This window comes from Papilio polytes, unplaced genomic scaffold (assembly GCF_000836215.1).
Source record: "Papilio polytes unplaced genomic scaffold, Ppol_1.0 DF824102.1, whole genome shotgun sequence".
Classification (NCBI taxonomy): Eukaryota; Metazoa; Arthropoda; class Insecta; order Lepidoptera; family Papilionidae; genus Papilio; species Papilio polytes.
The window spans coordinates 1,031,776-1,050,218 of NW_013525102.1; the positions used below are offsets into that span (position 1 = coordinate 1,031,776).

An 18,443-nucleotide genomic window follows, 5' to 3' on the forward strand; every position below is an offset into this window, starting at 1 on the left:
TTATGTATGACATTTTATGAAAAGTTTACTTGGAAGTCAAGTAAACTTAAAATATAACAGAAGATAGCAAATTGACAAAATGTATTTTTTAATAGTTTTATTTGTTGACATTTTATGTAAAATTTATTCAGTATTCCTTACAAATAAACTTATCTCTAATAAACCCTAAATACTTAAAACATGTGCCTGGCATATGTCAGTGGCTAAAATTTAATAATTAAACTCAAACTTACTGATGCTTATGGTGTATTCACAAAATGCACTCTTTTGTCTTAATACTAAAATTACACATCACTTAGAATTAATAACGGCGCATTCCCGGTGGTCCACGATTGCCTGGACCGCCGCGGCCCATTCCTGGAGGTGCTCCCATCATACCTGGCGGAGGACCACCCATCAAAGGTCCTCCACGCATCTGAGGTGGTGCTGAGAGCTGTCCTCGTGATCCTGGTGCCATATGTTGCTGTGACGGGCCACCGACTCCTCTAGCTGGTCCTTGTAGACCAGGAGGAGGTCCTCCTGGACCAGCGCCCCGACCCGCTGCCCGGCCTGCGCCTGGGCCTCCGATACCGCCTGGTAGAGGTACACGGGGTAAGCCTTCTTCTGGCGGTGGCGGGCCTTCTATAGTAAGAGATACTATATTTTCTCCACGCAGTAACACAAAACCCAATGATCTCTTTTCTTCTCTGTCCGCAGTTTTGCTATTTTTGGACTTAATTTTCCTGAACTCTTCACAATCCCCTAGTATCAAGTTCATGTGTTTATCAAATGCTTTAAAAGTTCCTATGAAAGTCCTTGAATCTTGTAAAATAACTCTTACTCTATAGTTAATATGCTGTTGCATTTTATTATTCTTTCCGATCGTCTGAAATGAAAAATTAATTTATTGTTTAATTTCATTGACGCACATAGTAATGTTTAAGAGATATATAGCTAAATGTTACAAAAATCTAATCATACATCATAATAACTTCAAAAACAAAATAACTTCAAAGCATCAAAAATAAAGTATCCTTTATTATGGTGATGCATCACATAGTTAAACAATATTAATACTCACCATTTTTAGTTAGTGATTATTACGCTAATTTAAGATAAATACAATGTCTAGTAGGAATACAAGAATTATGAAACAGAACCGGCGGCTTTTTTCATTTGTTTGACATTAGAACACAAACATGGCGTCGTAATATCGTCAAAGTCAGATGTCAAGCAAGCATCAAGTTTAGTGTTGTCAGCTCTATTATATTTGGAAGTTTTAAAGCTTATGGTTTTGTGTTTTTTCATTTAGAGTAAAGAATTTATTTATACCATTTTTAATAACAATTTGTAAAAATGGTGTATAATTGAAAACATAAAAATGCAAAAATACACGAGTCTAAACGTAAATGTAGGAATAGAAATTAAAATCGTAACTTAGCGTAAGCGTCTTTGATTAACATTATTCTGTGCTGGGTTTGTATGGAACTTGCAGTTTTCCTGTAAGAAAATGTTTTGTAAATACACTTATTTCATTAATTATTGATATATCATATATTAACTATTTAAATTATTTTAATGTTATTACAACATTACAACCAGGAATTTTAAATTGTATGGCAGATTTGACAATGACAGAGGACGTCTGCTAGTTTTTAGTTACCAGTGAGCAAAAAATTCCCACCGTCTTTCGAAATTCTCCATGTTGAAATGAAAATCCAAAAATGCCAATAATTTTCAACTTATAATCTGAGTTCCCTTAGTAATTGTTTACTGTTTAAATTGATTCATTTCACAAATTTATTCAGCTTTTAGATTATTTAAGCAAAGACGAGGTAGGTTTAGTATAGTGTTTGGAATTCACTGTAATAAATACACGTACATAAGTTAGCATCATCCTTACATTACAGTAATAAAACTACATGTTAAAATAGCACATTTTTTTTCTGGAAATTTGGAATAATAAAAACAGCGACTTTCACATCTACAATTGCTTCTCCCTCATTGGTCAAAACATGTCGCTTTCAAGGTGACATTGTTAGTTCAAAAAATTGTCAACGGCTTATGATCCTTGGATGTCTATATGGCTTTATGGCATCAGCATTTATGATGTGCCCAAGATGTGCCTAGAATAAAAGAATACCTCGATATATTGCGGAATACGGAATACCTACGAGAATAATTTCTTGTAATGGTAATAACAAATTCCATAATTACATTGTAAAATATTTGAACTAATAATGTCATTTTGACAACGTCTTGTTTCGACCAATGAAGGAATGGCAGCTACACCAGTAAATGTTGCCATTTTTATAAGGGATTTCTCCTCGTGAGACAATAAAATATTAATAGTTTTTATGTCATTAGTAGTAGATCATTTGCTTATAGTTTGTTTATATTTCAAACATGAAAAAATTTCGGAAGATATAAAGAAATTTTGACTTTCCTATAAGACATTGTTGATTATTGTCAAGTTGTAAACATCATGTTTTAACCGTGGAGTAATTTTTGAGTACCTAATAATTTGTTATTGTAAAAATATTCACATCTGGGGAAAACAATGTATAGGTAGTTAACGCACACTAACAATAAAATAAAAATGTAAACAGTTCAATATATTGATTTAGATTTAAAATATTGCATATCACCTTTTTAAATATCACTAGATTTTTTGGCCCTCATGAGTTATGACAAAAATGTCATATTTTTAGTCAGGTTTTTTCAAGTTTACCTCGTTTCGATTTTCGATCCATTACTGTAAAGGCCGCCAAATTATTTGACCAAGTGGGCATAAGTAATATTAGATTAGAAATCACTTATCTACAATCCACCTCCTTTTGATGCGTCGTATGTACGCCATTACCTATGGTGTTACAGCGAAATCGTAACGTTCTCGTAGAAGTAATGTAGACACCAAACTATGTGTTCCGGTTATTTGTATTTTAACAACTGACCTGGCCACTAGTGTTTCCGTTGACTCAATTATTTTATTCGATAAGAACATTGGTTACGGTACAACGAAATATATTCAACGAACTCTAATGACATCCCCAGTAGGTAGACTATTAGTTTATTCTCGAAAACGAGAGAAATTAGGTATCAATCAATTAAAAAAATAAGTTTTGTCATATTATTTTTACTTAAGAGTAAACACATAAAAGATAAATACAAAAGTGGTTCTAGTAAACAATGACGTTACAATTAATCTAATTAAAGAACTAATTAGTCTTTTACCAAGTTATAGATAGAAACAATCATTCTTGCATGTACCAGACATAATTGGAAAATTTGCAAATCAACAATCACATTTACACCTTACTAAAACAAATTAACCAACGCTACCATCATAATGTACAGCCTTCGATAATAATAAAGTATTACGACTTAATGTAACATTTAATTACAAATTGAATGCTAAGTGATGCTAGGAGAGGCCGGCGGCGGCGGGCGGCGCAAACTGTATCACTGATGTGTGGCGCACCGCGGGCACCGACACCGACGCGGACTCGGATAGCGAATCGTGATAAGGAATAAGCTTTCGCTTTCTAGGCGGGAGAGAGGAAGGAGCGAGAGTGAATTGTAGGCTGGTCGTAGGGGGCGAAGGGGATGGGGATGGATTGGAGGTGGGCGCGGGGGCGGGGGCGGGCGCCGGATCGACTGCGGGGGCGGCCGCGGGGACGAGAGCCGGCGACGCGGCGGGAATCATCGTGATGGTGCACGGCGGCGACGGCGGCGAGCTCGGCGGCGTCGGCGGCATCTGCTGCAAGGCCACCTTCACCAGGTCACACATCGGATTGCCGTTGCCAGCCCCTGGGGCGGTAGACAAAGATGCGGCTGCTCGGGGCGTTTCTGCTCCATGCTCTTTGTATATGTGAGCTTCCATTTGCTTCTTTGTGTTGAAGGTACCGTCGCAGACTGTGCAACGGTAACAGCGCTCGCCGTAGTGCTGGAAGCGGTGAAGCTTGAGCACGTGGTTGTATCCGAAGTCTCGCAGACAGATGTCGCAGGTATAGGGCCGCTCGCCCGTGTGAGTGCGGGAGTGCACCTTGAGCTGCTTCGAGCATGTAAATCCTTTTCCGCAACCCGGCGCCGGACAGCGGTATGGTTTTTCTCCGGTGTGCGTTCTCATATGAATGACCAGCTGGCCTGACTGAATAAAAGTTTTATGACAGTGCTGGCAGGCGTGGGGCCTCTCGCCCGTATGGATGCGGGCGTGACGATGGAGTTTCCCCGAGTGCTCGAAGGCAGCGCCGCAGACGCTACAGCGATACGGCCGCTCCTTAGTATGAATTCTCCGGTGAACTTGCAGATTCTCCTTAACACTGAACATCTTGTGGCAATATTCGCACTCGAAAGGTCTTTCGCCCGTGTGGGTTCGGTAGTGACGGACGAGCCGCGCCGGCACGGCGAAGGTCTTGTGGCAGACGTCGCAGCGGTGGGCATCGGCGGCGACGCGGTGCGAGCGGGCGTGGGCTGTCAGCGCGCTGCGGGTCGACAGCGTCAGCCCGCATTCCCCGCACTGGTGCATACGTTCCTCTTCACCTGCCGAACGAATAATGTCGATTTCAAGAGACTGCGTATAACTCATTATTTGTGCTACGACTATTATACAATATTTATTTTAATACTCGCGCGTTCAAACGCGACGACCGTTCACAGTGCAATGTCTGTTGTGTACGGCATGCGGCGATCAGGAAAATCAGGATGCACATACGGGGCCATAAAGGGGCGAGAACGGGTAGAGAGGAGCGAGGAACGAGGCGGAGTGAATGTCCTCCGACTGCACGTGGAGGCCGGTACCGCGGTTTCGGCGCGGCGAAGCCACGGTGCGCGCCTCCACGTGTTTGGGCCGCCGACCCCGTATCCGCACCGTGCCTCCCCCCGCTACCCGCACTCTCCCCACTTTCGTTTTACTCGTGGACTCGTGCAATACACTAATATTATATGTGTAGCGTATGGGTATGGTTTTCCTAATTGATGTAAACTGTTGGCATTATACAGTATCTACAGTAAGGGTCTATATGGTTATATATCAGAGCTACAGTCTATATAACTTTAAAAAACATTAAAAGTAATTGTAAAAGTTTTAAAAAATGTGTATTAAAAAGTACACGACACATTTTAAATTCGTAGCATAACTAAGTAGCAAATAAAAATACTAGTATAAAATAATATTAATAAAAATATATGTATTTATAAAGGAATTTAAAAAATATATTTTAGAATGATAAAAATAATAGCACACTTACCTATCATTAGGCAATGATGATTGATAATTCGTCAAGCGCGGTTCAATGGCGTCAGTGTTGGTGTAGGTTGCGTATCGCGAAGCAAACGGCTGGGCGGCGCGCTCGCTGACGGTCCACGGCCGAATGCGGAATTCGCGAGCCGGAGCCGGCGCAAGTGTCCTCCGCTCTCCTCTACGCCGCGCACACAGGCACAGCACAGCCGGCACTGGCCGACACAGTGCCGCTGACGTGCTCCACTCGTGCCGACACACTCGCACCCTGTCTGTGTGCAGCGACCACCGATCGCTTTTCATGTGCTCGTAATGTAACGACACAAAAGTATCTTCTGAGCCTCAATAAAATAAATTACTTAGGTTTGCAACAAATCGTTTTACAAAGTATTTGTTTAACGCAAAACTCTACATTACCTTATATCTAAAAACTTTTTTTTTAATATATATTTTTTTAAATGTTAATCAATACATAAAAGTAGGTTGGATCAATCTTTTAATAATTGTTTTCATTACATGTACTTATTGTATTCCAGTTGAAACAGGCCCAGGGTACCGCAATAAAATAAACTTTTTTTACCTTTTTGGCTTCACATCCTAGCCAAATTTTCACTACAAACGCATTTATAATTCAGGATCGCGACATACTAAGAATTGTATTTAGGTAGATAGCCTACATGTAGATGAATTATAAAAACCTTGATTTCATTGTTGTCATATTTAATGTTTTTAGCGATATTAAGCTGTATTTTTGCATTTTCAGAAAGTACATTAAAACTACCTGCTTAAACATTTCAACGTATAAAACAAAATCATGTTCAAAAATCACAAAATAATCTTGAATACAAAAGTATTTTACACGGAGCCGCTGGTGTTGGGTCAGGAACAATAATAATGCAAGTATGTATGTATAGGTATAGTGGAACGTGTAAACGCGACAGACTGCCGCGGCTGAAGGTTGGGCGAGCGGGCGCGCCACGTGGAGGCGCACCGCGGTTTCGTAGCGCGTGTGAACTCTCGATAGCAGCGCGCGTGCGTGACTCCTCCGTCTCTCCAGCCCCCCAAGCCCCGCTCTCGCCCCTACCTATACTTCATGTCTGCCTGTCTAGGGCAATGTATATGGCATAAAGGTCGATGTGATCCAAACGAAAATTCCTTTTGTTTGCCCGGCTCTGCATACCGTAATTATTATTAGAGTATCTTTACTTGAATATGGTGTGCGTAATATATTTTCTATTACGTGCAAATGAAAAGTACAACATTTAGACAACGTGTTTTTCTGTTTTAAAAACATTGATTGACAAATTCATTATGAACTTAACTATAAATATTAAGAAATTGGTAATGATTACATTTTATGTAGGTAAAGTAGGGGAAACTGTAAAAATTAACATGAGTATAAAAGGAGTAAGTATGGAAATAAAAAAAATATTAACTAGATATGTATATTTTTGCACACATATCGATAACGTTTAATCGGGTTTTATGTAAGTAAATTGCATAACGTTCCCCGTAACTGATAACGATGTAACTAAATTGTAGTACCAAACGATAAAGATAAAAATAAAAGACTCAACTTTTTACATTTAAAAAAAATGTGGCCTATTCCAGTATAATTACAACTGAACATTTATCTAGTTTTAACTGAAAAACGTCCGAATCCGATATCATATATCATATAAATATTATAAATGCGAAAGTTACGATGGATAGATGTTTGTTAGCGTTTGTAGCCTAAACGGCTGAACGCATCTCCATGAAATTTGGTTTAAAGCATAGTCTGAAGCACAGATAGGGTACTTTTTATCCCGGGAATAGTTACAGTTCTCCTGGGATTCATTAATTTAGTTAATTAAGTTACTCAATCATTCTGAAATGTTTCAACATATCTTATTGAAATTTGGCACAGATATAAAACAAAGTCTGGAGTACACATGGGATAAGGTTCATCCCCGAGAAATGTCCGGTTCCCGAGGGATACGTAGCTTTTTGTTATTTATATAGTTCGTATGTTTTCTAATACCACGCGAACGAAGTCTAGAAAGAGGGGACTAGAAACAAGTTTATTACAAATATAAACGGGAAGCTTCCAGAAACAAGGAATTTAATCGTAATGCAGACTCACAGAAAAAAATATGATTACTAAAACCAAGAGATATGAATATTGTTAAATGTTTTTGGACTAATAGCTTAATTGATTATTACACGTTGTAAGTACCATGTCAATTTTATTTTTAGCAAAATTTACATATTGTCAAGTTTTTTTTACCTATTTTAATATAAGAGAATTAATTAACGAAAAAAAAAGGAAATGGTGAACGATCCTTTTATGTGTTCACGTGGCTGTTAGGTAGATTGTATCAGGACAAGGTCTTTGAATGTCATAAATACATTCACATTTAGAAGCAATGTTTTTTAATTGCGACTTTTGAGCTTACATGTATTTGATCCTTGTTTGTATGTTTGATTAAACTTGATAGTGGTGAGTGGCGCCAGTGACCTAAACTGGGTCTCGGTCTAACAATACCAGTCTCTACCTGATCCTAACAATGATTAATGGAATATCCGACTTTAAATCAACATTTTTCATTAGAATGCAAGTAGGTATTATCTTTTTGTACGAATGTATGCATGTTTTTTTTCAAGTATGTAAGAATGGTTGTATATTTTGATGAGCGAGGTGTCTTTAAATATGTATCCCTGAGTGTCTCAAGACACTGAGGAAGAATAAAACACACCTCTATCGGACCTGTTTTGTTTTGTTGATTACTTTATAATTCAATGGATTTGCTAATTAACAATACATATTTATTAATAAAATTATGTTTCATGTTATGTTTTACAAAATGAAGTGGCAGTACAGTTAAACTAAGGTAGGAAATGAGTATATGAAAGTTTAAATGGGCGTCGCCGGAGGGTGCAGGGTGCTTTGTGTGGCGGGGGAGTAGCGGTGGAGGAGGGTAGGTGCGCGGTGGCGGCGGGGCGGGGGTGCGGGCGAGGCGGCGACACGCGCGGCTCGGTCAGCGAACGTTCGGAACCGCGGTGCGGAGGCCGCCGGCGCGTGCGCCCGATTCAACCTTCCTCAACGCGACCGCAACTGACCCCCACCGCCTCGCTCGTGTAGCCGAGCGCTGCGCCGACTCAACGCGCATCGTTGTCCTGTATAATAATTTTAATGTAAAATTACTTTTTCTACACAAGCTATCATTTAACATTGCCCACTAGCTTAAAGTAGTGAATGGCATGATTGTCAAAAATAGAGTTATTAAAAAAAAACAATTATCAGACTATAATTATCAATATTAAAACTAGAAAGTTATTTGTAGTTTAAAAATAAAATGGATAAAAATTATTAAGTGAAACTACTTATTTATTAATTTTTTTACACGTGGCGTCGTCTATAATAGAGTAATAATAATACGCCACAATTATCGTGATGTCAAGGTTACATGCAAGTTCCTTAACAAGTTATTTTTTTTAAATCTTGCTTAAATTAATTTAAAAGATAGCGCCAAACACGTGTAACGTACACAAAAATATCGAATTTTACTAGCTGTTGCCCGTGACTTAGTCTGTATAGAATTAATCAAACAGCTTTCATTTGTTTGCGCAGTTGTTGAATTATAAAAATAAAAAAAACCTATTTCACGGGAACCGAACATTTTTCCAGAGTTACTATACGCTATTCTATATTGTATTTTGTGTTAAAGTTCACCTAGACTTGCAGCCAACATAGAGTTATGGAATTACCTGGTAACAGTCATAAAACTTTTGCATTTATTACGAGTGTTTAACATGAAATGAAGTAAGATTTTCAGTCCCCTGACTTAGGATAGTTTAAGCTTCGATGGGGACATGATCTGATTCGATTTAATCTGACGGGAAAGAAATATTGAAGCTTCTGCAACCAAATGACTGTTTATTAGAAGATTTAATAAAACGGAATTATATTACGTACGTCGACTGTCGTCATCCTGATAACCTATTTATTGATCGTTTTGTGACTAGTCACATATTTTATACAAGATACGGTACGTGATTTTTAATTTAATTGCTATTCTGAAATACATAAAGCATTAATGTATTTAAAAAGTGACTGATAATAATGGATACATATTCAGTACGTTATGTACTATAAGTAGAATAAAGCAAATTACTGCCAGCGTCGTAAGCTGACATCTTTAATTTTTCATCATAGGAATGGTTTGAACAGTAATCAGAAATACAGAGTTTCCTTTGTGTAAGGTTTGTCGCTGTAAAATTTATGTCGTAATTTTAAAAAATCTTGCATTATTCTAATTCACTTTAAAGACCATAAGCTCCTATCCATCGTATAGTACATATCTATTTATGTTAAAAGAAATTATGTAAGTAAGAGTGGAGTCGTTGACCCGACAGTCAAGGCGGCACGCCAGTCTAGTCGGGGAAGACGAAATGGACTCAAGAAGGTTGAATGACCGACCTCGCTTCTTACTGTAACACAAAATATATTGTAGGTAATAGATCCAGAGGTTAGACCTAAATCCTGTGCTTTCACGTGAAAAATGTACCTATTGCCTTTTGGTTAGGTATAACGTAAGTTTTGGATAAACAATTACAAATGACAAATTACTCTTATATGGAGACTAGCTTTCGACCGCGACTCCGACCTCGTGGATTTAAAAAAACTAAGTAGCCTATGTGTTCTTCCACTACTCTACACCTTTGCCAAATTTCATCGAGATCCTTTAAGCCGTTTAAAAACTATTATAAATTAAAATTATCCAAAGAGCAAATGTGTGTGATGTGCTTGTGCGGACTATTGCCAGAATATTATTTAATTTAATTATGATGATAAGGGTTTGGTCTATCATGATGTGTTTTAATTCAATAAACTATTGATTCAAATGCATGACTTAAATATAATCGAAATCTTAAAGACGTTTGGAGATACTTGAAGCACGTGAAAACTTTTACAATCATTCAATCCCATCTAGCGCCCAAAGTAAGCAACTTTGTATGGACCTTGGTTAAATTGTCTAAATTGTTACAAAACATGTTCTCTTTCATTGTACTTTTTCACAAACCTGGATAAATATGTAGATGAAATTTTATATTACATTGCAGTGTCATAAATTTTATCTTCGACAGCAAATGTGTGTTCATGTTGCGTCAAATCAAATGTGTGGTCTGTGGTCAGACGTCAAGTGTCAATGTCAACATATGTCAAATTGGTTTACAAAAGTTATGTTTGTGTTTCAAAGCGTTTTCGTTTATTGTGTATCTGTTATTTTTGTCCCATTTTGAGATCAGGCATATTTTCCTGGTTTCATCTTGCTCTTTCGACAATTAGCTGTATTATACTATGCACAAATAATGGGTGGCGGAGATTTGGTAAAACGATTCTTCCTGTTCACGTTTATATTCATTTTCTTCTATGTAACCTATATGTTTTGGTTTTATTTATAGAATACCAAAAAAGCTTGGCATCCCAGTAATTATAAAAATCAAGAACGAGTATGGAAAGCGGAACAAGCGGCGGCACAGGAAAAGAAACGGATATCAGAATTGCAGCGGGAACGTGCCGAGGAGAGGGACAGAGAGCAGTTAAATGAAATAGCGAAACGTACTGCTGGTGGTGGCAGCTCGCCTAACGATAACCGTCTACATTGGATGTATGATGTATGTTTCCTTGCTTACTTGATAATATTTCGTTTTAAGTCACTACAACATTGAATTGTTTTTATATTTTTTTATAGAAACCAGATAAAAAGATACAACAGGAAGACTATCTTCTTGGCAAATCTATTGATAGTAATCAGGATCGGGCAGATAAAGATGCTCAAGATGTTATACCAGCGGTGGCTCGGAGAGTTGTTGGCTCCAGTATGACAGCTATGTCTAGTGATACACAAGTTGATCTAGTTAGGAAACTTAGAGAAGATCCCTTGTTGTTGATTAAGGAGAGAGAAAGAGCTGCAAGAGCAGCACTGTTGAATAACCCTCTCCAACGACGTCGCCTTACAGAGTTGTTACGGAAAGAACAAGTAATTTTTTTTATTATAATATATTTTAATTTGGTAACATTTTTAACAACAGTTGCTGTTCTTTTGTCATGTCATGTTCTTTTTGAGCTAAAACACATTACATAAGCTTTAATACTTAATATAGCACCATATTTTTGGTACCCAATATGAGTGGTTTCCATTTTCAGAAGATATTACTCATTGTAGTTACTCATACATGGGAGACAATTGATATTGTCTTTAATATAATTTTAAATTAACACATTTATTTTTAGGATCAATCAAAGATGAAAAAGGATGAAAAGAAATCAAAGAAGAAACACAATGACTTGGATAATATTTTAGCAGCAAAGTTAAATGCTTTAGGAGCAAAAAAGGGGGTTGATTTAAAAACTTTGCTCGATTCAGATGATGATTCTTCCTCTGATTCATCTTCAGATCAGAGCAGACATAAAAAGAAGAAAAAAAACAAGAAAAAGAAAAAGAAAAGTAAAAAAGAACACAAAAACAAGAAGAATTCAGATTCTGATGTCTCTGAAGAAGAAATAATGGAAAGTAAGAAAGATTCAAGACATGCTAGAAAACAAAACAAAGAAAGTAAATCAGATGAAACACAACATAAGAGAAAATCTGAACGTGAAGATGATTATGAGCGAGAGAAAATAAAGAAACACAGAAGGGACATGACTTTAGATAGAAAATATAGCAGAGAGAAACGTCGTGACTCAAGTGACGAAGACTACAAGCGGAGTACCCAACGAAGTACATCGTCATATGATCGTAATGATAGAACACAGAAAGTAAAACAAGATACCAGAAGCAAAGGGAGGGTTGGTATGAGTGAAGAGGAAAAGGCTGCAAAGTTAGCGGAAATGGCAGCTGCAGGGGCAGAACGGGAGATACAGCGTGGCCGTCGCGTTGCTCAACAGTTAGCGGAAAAAGACGCTTCAGAAAAGAAAGCGAATATTCCTCGGTCTTCGCGACATGAAGCGCGGGCTCTCCCAGACTCTCTCGAAAGCCGCATCCATTCTAACAGACATTACATACAGCGTGATAAGAGGCATATGGATGAACACTTCGCAAGAAGATAGCATTTATTGTTACCTATACATTTCTTAAATAAAACAAATCTTTGTAAAGTATACATTTATTTCTGCATTTAAAATATAATATGAATAATTTTTCTACATCAATAAATAAAATGATATAAATATAAAGCGCTTATAATTAAAAATCCACTCCTTTTCATTATGTTAAATATAAACAGGCTTTATGATAATTATAAAAAAATGATGCTTATAATGCAATTATCAAGTCCATAATAATTTATTTCTTACATATGTTTCGTAAAATTTAAATGAGTTTAAGGTTTTCGTAATTTATCTAATCGAGGGGAATCTTCTCTCGAACGATCTGCGAAATAGGTAAATTGGTTAACTTTGTTTTTTAATTATGAAAATGTTCTGAAGTTAACAATGATTAAATGCATATTTATAAAAACAGTTTTGCCTTTTTTTTTGATGATTAGATTACACCTGCAGAAATATTCTTGCAATTACCTAGATTTACAGAACTGCAATGTATGGTTACTCAAATGTGATATTCCCTAAAATTAGAGACGTTTATACCAAATTAAAGGAAACTATTAAAATGAAAGGAATATTAATGGAACACCTGTACAAGGGTATAAATTTATAAAACATATTTTTGGTACACTTTACAATTGACAGGGAACCTATCTTACTAATATTATGCGAAAGTGTATTTAGATGGATGGATATTTGTTTGTAGTCTAAATTGCTGAACGGATCTCAATGAAATTTGGTATAGATGTAGAGCATAGTTTGAAACAACACTTAGGCTACTTCGTTCTTAGTTTCGGTTTTTTAATTTCACGCGTACGGAGTTACAGGCGAAAAGCTAGTACCTAATAATATACAGCACATACATATGTGCTGCAATAAACATGAATGTCTGAATGAATGTCCTCATGTTGGTATATGAAACGTGAAGTTGAAAGTGGACCTAACGTTACCCTGATGTTAAACAACATGTTACTCTTGTGATTTTTCCAAAACAGCATTAAGATGTCGTCCGGTGCCACGGCTCTGTGGAAGTGCATCTGTTACCTCGGCGCACATTCCCGCGTAAATGGGGTCGGTGTCCCATGGACCTCGCTCGGGCAGCGGCAGCGCGCGCCGGCGCAACTCCGCCACCAGTTCGCTCACGTCCATGATGGGGATAGGGTCAAGGGCGCGCGCCAACCCCGCCAGGTACTCCACGTAGTGCATCCTGCAAGTAGAGCGCGCGTAAACACACCTCGATAAGGCCCCTCTTGTAGAGCCCCTCTAGTGTGCCGTAGGGCCGCGGCGGAAGACGCAGCGCCGCGCGCCGGACCAGCGTCTCTAGGTCGTCCACGCCGAGGATGGGCAGCGGGTCCACGGCCCGGCTTCTCACCAGCCGGCTTAGATACTCCAAGTAATGATTCCTGCAAGCACATCCGAGGCTCACCGCCGCTCCCTCCTCTTCGTACACGCCAACGTCTCATAGCATTCGGGCTGCATTATATATGCATTTTGCCTAACTAAATTGAGTGTGTTTTTTAGTAAATTGGACTTTTGCAGAGCGATTTTTTTTAAGTGAACTTACTTGCATAGTCCGGCATTATTCGGTGAGGATTCGCTTCCGCAAGTACCATCAACCAGACCGCTTGGAGTTTCTCTCTGCAATTGTACGGGGCAGCGGCCCGTGCTGCCAGGACCTGGTTCTGTTTCGTAAGTAACGTTGTTCATCTGCAATAATAAACACATATTAGTATTATAAAGTTTATGATGTATAGAGCACTTCTTAATATTTTCTTTCTTTACCTGTAGTAGAGTTTGTAGTTCGTGAGGCTCCTTGTCTCGTAAATAGAAGAGGCAATTCCGCGGGTGGTGCGCGTGCAGGCCGAGCTTGGCGCAGTACTCGCTGAGGCCGCAGCGCGCGCCCATCGTGAACGGCTTTCCACATCCGTAACAGAATTCGTATTTGCATTGCGTACAAGTGAAGTGCATACAACCACCTCTGAAAAATGGTTACAACGACGATACGTAAGCAAGGGATTAAACAAAAGGGCAATGGTTATTTTAAATTTGGCAAGTCTTGATTTGTAACTCCCGCTTTAATGTATTTTTTGGCTTACATTTGGTCAATTTTAATACGCAAAATATAAAACATTGTTATACCTAGAAAGCGAATATTTGAAATGACATCGAGGACAGTCGAGGCCGTTTTCTTTGAGATGTTGCTGTACGGCCGCCACTGACCGCTCGGGGTCGTTGTCCTCCAACCACTTTGTGTACTGTTCACATGATAGTCCCTCATGATTTGAAGACCACTGAAAATTACACGATTTTTGTCACTTTTTGGTTTCCATGCTAACAGCATCATACCGCTAATAGTAAAATAATAGCAATTCATGTTTAAGCATATTTTTATTCTAACTAAACTATAAAGTAGTATATTGCACCGGTTTTCTGCAAGAAGCACAGCTCACAGATCTGCACTCTGGACATCGTAACTTCTTTTGTTTAGGATGTACAAAGAAACCAGAAGAACATTCCACACACCATTTGAAGTTTGGATCACGAGCCAGAGTTCTGTCCCTTAACTGGAAATAATTATTGATATTAAACCGGATCAAACTGGCCGGATAGAAGACAGTAAAAAGAAGATATTTTTGTGCTATATGAATTATCAATTATTTACCTTTCTCTGAAATAATTCGTGCACATCAGTGTTAAGTAATGTCTTTAACAATATATCTAAATGCGCAAAGTATTCGAGCCATGCGTCTTCGGGCAGGTTCTCCAGTTCCGGCTCCTTGCAGTACGGACACACGCAGTCCGCTATGCTGCGCTCTGTTATCTGCACTGTGAAGTAATGACGCGCACATTCTCTGCAGCATCTGTGAGTACAACGCAACATTGACACCATCTGAAAACAAAAATATTCACAAATTAATAAATATAGCAAAAATTAAATTAAACAGAATTGTTTAAACTTTTCAAAATACTAACTTCATATTCAGGAAGTCGCGAGGCGCATAATTCACAATCTTGCTGCAAGTACGCTAGAGCAGAATCAAGATCAACACATTCTAAAGCGGCCAGAAGAGCAGATGGAGGGTTTATTCCTCTCGTTATTAATTCTACAGCTAATTGCGCCTGTTCCCAATTCTCTGTAGCTCCTTCAGCTAGCAACATTCGTGCTTGCCTCTGTAAAAACCATTTTAAATAGCATTTACGTCAAAGTTATTAATTCATTACATAGTTAATTTTTTTAACGTTACCTCTGGTGAACCTTCAGGTAGCCGAATGGCAGCCAAGTCCACTAATTGCCCTGACACTCGGCGCATTGTAATAGGTGGAGGTGGTGATACGGGAACCGGTTCTGGTTCGTTGTTTTCTCTTGTAAGGGGCATTTGACACTCGTCATCGTCACTGTCCGTCCACTCGTCTTCTGTGCGGCAAGTTTCACGGAAATAATGTTTCTTTTCCTTATCCTGCACATCTTCTGTGGGTGTTTCAAGTTTACGTTCCACCGATGTTGGTGGTAACGGAGCAGGTTTTTTCTTACTAAGGGTGGACGAGAATGATGTTGATGGCTTCACTTCTACCTCCGTTGACACGTTTGTTGAGTTCTGTACTTTGTTATTTAATAATTTACTTTGCAGCTGTTTTACATTTCCATTCTGAACATTACCGAAATGTCCGTTTGGAGGGGCTGGTGCAGGATAGTGTTTAAGTGACGTACGTCGTATTGGTACTTTCGAGCCTAAAACTTTTGGAGTAGTTTTTTCAACTTTTAGTTTATTATTTTGCAATGCTTTTACTAATTTAGGTATGTTAGATTTGTTAAAAATACTTTTATTTGATGAGCTCTTGACTTGCAAACTTCCTTTGTTAGGATTTGGATTTGATGCATTTTTGTCATCAATCGTTGTGTTTTCAGAATCATCCACCATATTTTCTTTTGGACTTACTTTATCTGTTGCTGCACTGTTTTCTTGAATGTTTGAATTAATATCGGTTTTCTGGTCTTCTTCATCGTTCTCGGTTACGGTAGATACATTACTTGTCGGAGTAGATGTGCTTGCGTTATTTACAGATATAGTGGAATTTACAACACTCTCTGTAGAAATTTCAGAATCTTTTAAGTTATTGTTCATTGTAATATTATTATCTCTTGGTATATTAGGTCCCATAGAATTGTCTTCAGATTGATGTTCATTTGAAACTATTAAATTACTAGTGCCGATGCTATCTAATGAATCATTGGACTCGATCACTATTTCGTTATTAACATCTTCAATAATTGCATTATGTAACATTATAGTACTTTCTGATAGCAAGTATGTATTCGCTGTTTGTGGATTGTACGTAACAAACTTCACTTCTTGTTTGTTATGCTTAGGATTCTGAATTACGGAATAATAAGCAGCTTTATTATTTTCTGATGATTTGGTGGGTTGTTCTATATTAACTTTTGTTGAAGTATTTTTTTCCGTAAGTTGTTCATAAATTTCTTCAAATGAATTTACAGTATTGAATAGGTTATTGTTAAAATCTTCATGGTCATTTCGGGGCATATTTATTTGTTCCTCTCTCATTGATGAATATTCTTCCTGCAAACTTTTAGCTATTGAATCTAAAATTTCTATGTTCCTCTGTTGAAATTCTAAGTGTTGGTGTCCTAAATTATCATTTACTGGAATTGGATTTTCAATTTCAATGTCTAAATGGTCGATAGCCTCTTCAAATTGCTCATTGTCCTCAGAACTCGTTCGCGTAACCGTTGCAGTCTTCGCCAAATTATTGTTTTCGGTATTAGATGTTACACCTTCACTTTCATCAGAAGATATGTCTTCCGATTCACTTTCTGATCTTTCATCATATGAAGACTCTTTCTCTGATGATAATTCGGAATCATTAGCGCTCAAGTTATTCTCGCTTCTACTGTTACTTCGGCTGTCGAGTGAGTTCATATCGGTATTTAGTTCATTTTTCATTTGCTGTATTAATCTCTGTGTATTGTCTACCATGTCACTTAAATTGTTTCTCTTTTCTTCATCTTCACGCGATTCACTGTCACTAGATTCCAGCTTTTTTTTGACCCGCTGATTTTGTTTTGCAGTTATTCTTTTCGGTGATTTCGACCTTTTTACTTTAGACTGAGAATTGGATTTAGTATCAGGTTTATGTTGTGGAATTCTATCAACAGAATTATTTTGACTCTCTTTAGTCGAACTTTGTGTTTGAGGTGCTTTTAAACTTTGTTCCGATGATGGTATAGAATTTGTGTTATTTTCTAGTGTCTTATTTTCACTAGGATCGTGCGTGTTTACTTGTTCTGACGAATTAATTTCACTATCTTTATTATTAATTTTATTAGAATTCTGTTCAGTGTGTACTATCTCATTTGCTTTACTTATGTTAGGTAATGGACTTAATCTAGTTAAAGCATTATAGGCATCTATGAAATCGTTTTCTGATTGAAGAAAGTCGTTAGAATTTTGTTTTAGATTATTGTCGGTATTTTGTGGGTTTGTGTGGGTATCCGTTTCAGTATTTCTCTGATTCGCCAATAAACCTTTCAATAGCAGCTGCTCATTTATATTTGGAATTCCAGCTTGTATTAGGAGTGATTTTAACTTTTGTGCTATGTCTTCTGTTTCGGGGTTAATGGAGTCTACCTGTTCTTTGGTAGGAGGATTTTCATAAAAACTGTTATTGACGGTTTCTAGAGGTAAATACATCCAGTCGTCGTCTTGTATCAAGGCTGGGCTGATTTCATACTCATCTGAACTTTCTTCGGCTGAAATTTAAATGTGAAGGTTATGATGATGTAAATGAGACGAGACGGCGGGTCAATGATAAAGTACTAGTTTGGTTTCTTTATGAGATTACCGCGATAGCGGTGTGAGCGGTCGATCGTCGGAACCGCGTCGTCCTCCACACCAGTCGGTGAACCCCATACGTGTCCTCGCAAACGACTTTCACTTCCTAGACCTAACGCTTCAGTCTGGAAAAAAATTTGTAGTGTTAGTTAAAGTGTTTTAAAATATTTCCTAAAATGTTAGTATTAATGGAGATACCTACCTGTCGTCGCCACTTTTCAACGCAATCGGTGACCGCGGGCCACATGGCGCCGCGATGGCGAGCCAGCGCCGTTCTGGCGTC

The 18,443-nt window shown here is 38.0% G+C and overlaps 4 protein-coding genes and 2 long non-coding RNA genes across 9 annotated transcripts; 2 read left to right on the forward strand and 4 right to left on the reverse strand.

Moving 5' to 3' along the window:
* Nucleotides 1-82: 82 nt before the first annotated feature.
* Nucleotides 83-1,204, reverse strand: LOC106099526 (small nuclear ribonucleoprotein-associated protein B). Its single transcript, XM_013278089.1, has 2 exons — nt 1,061-1,204; nt 83-865 (listed from the first exon to the last, which is right to left on the reverse strand). The coding sequence occupies exons 1-2, from the start codon at nt 1,061-1,063 to the stop codon at nt 302-304; spliced, it is 567 nt and encodes a 188-aa protein (XP_013133543.1). The 5' UTR covers nt 1,064-1,204; the 3' UTR covers nt 83-301.
* A 658-nt stretch (nt 1,205-1,862) lies between these two features.
* On the reverse strand, nt 1,863-2,263 carry LOC106099918. Its single transcript, XR_001225404.1, has 2 exons — nt 2,197-2,263; nt 1,863-2,105 (listed from the first exon to the last, which is right to left on the reverse strand). It is a non-coding gene; the product is annotated as an uncharacterized LOC106099918 (long non-coding RNA).
* On the forward strand, nt 2,087-7,165 carry LOC106099919. Its single transcript, XR_001225405.1, has 3 exons — nt 2,087-2,173; nt 5,982-6,118; nt 7,128-7,165. It is a non-coding gene; the product is annotated as an uncharacterized LOC106099919 (long non-coding RNA).
* Nucleotides 3,132-5,357, reverse strand: LOC106099917 (Krueppel homolog 1-like). Its single transcript, XM_013278609.1, has 2 exons — nt 5,229-5,357; nt 3,132-4,521 (listed from the first exon to the last, which is right to left on the reverse strand). Exons 1-2 carry the CDS (start codon nt 5,233-5,235, stop codon nt 3,404-3,406), a joined length of 1,125 nt encoding a protein of 374 aa, XP_013134063.1. The 5' UTR covers nt 5,236-5,357; the 3' UTR covers nt 3,132-3,403.
* Nucleotides 7,166-10,404: 3,239 nt separating the features above from the next.
* On the forward strand, nt 10,405-12,365 carry LOC106099780 (pre-mRNA-splicing factor CWC25 homolog). The gene is made up of 4 exons (XM_013278436.1): nt 10,405-10,591; nt 10,667-10,879; nt 10,957-11,244; nt 11,499-12,365. Exons 1-4 carry the CDS (start codon nt 10,574-10,576, stop codon nt 12,312-12,314), a joined length of 1,335 nt encoding a protein of 444 aa, XP_013133890.1. The 5' UTR covers nt 10,405-10,573; the 3' UTR covers nt 12,315-12,365.
* A 102-nt stretch (nt 12,366-12,467) lies between these two features.
* On the reverse strand, nt 12,468-18,437 carry LOC106099779 (uncharacterized protein DDB_G0292642-like). Of its 4 annotated transcripts, none has more exons than XM_013278435.1 (11): nt 18,363-18,437; nt 18,171-18,285; nt 15,554-18,078; nt 15,282-15,479; nt 14,971-15,198; nt 14,732-14,872; nt 14,448-14,599; nt 14,091-14,286; nt 13,873-14,015; nt 13,353-13,515; nt 12,468-12,636 (listed from the first exon to the last, which is right to left on the reverse strand). In XM_013278435.1, the coding sequence occupies exons 1-11, from the start codon at nt 18,405-18,407 to the stop codon at nt 12,607-12,609; spliced, it is 3,936 nt and encodes a 1,311-aa protein (XP_013133889.1). In that variant the 5' UTR covers nt 18,408-18,437; the 3' UTR covers nt 12,468-12,606. The 4 variants fall into 4 exon arrangements, with proteins under 4 accessions (XP_013133889.1, XP_013133886.1, XP_013133885.1 ...); XM_013278432.1 differs by lacking the exon at nt 13,353-13,515 and adding an exon at nt 13,543-13,711; XM_013278431.1 differs by lacking the exon at nt 12,468-12,636 and having other exon boundaries at nt 13,059-13,515.
* Between the last annotated feature and the right edge of the window lie 6 nt (nt 18,438-18,443).

Coding starts and splice junctions, on each gene's coding strand:
- LOC106099779 (XM_013278430.1), bottom strand. CDS start 18,407: ATGTGGCCCGCGGTCACCGATTGCGTTGAAAAGTGGCGACGACAG. Junction 14,873..14,970: donor ACGAATTATTTCAGAGAAAG/GTAAATAATTGA, acceptor AATTATTTCCAG/TTAAGGGACAGAACTCTGGC. Junction 14,287..14,447: donor TTCAAATATTCGCTTTCTAG/GTATAACAATGT, acceptor ACCATTTTTCAG/AGGTGGTTGTATGCACTTCA.
- LOC106099780 (XM_013278436.1), top strand. Junction 10,880..10,956: donor GTCTACATTGGATGTATGAT/GTATGTTTCCTT, acceptor ATTTTTTTATAG/AAACCAGATAAAAAGATACA. Junction 11,245..11,498: donor AGTTGTTACGGAAAGAACAA/GTAATTTTTTTT, acceptor ATTTATTTTTAG/GATCAATCAAAGATGAAAAA.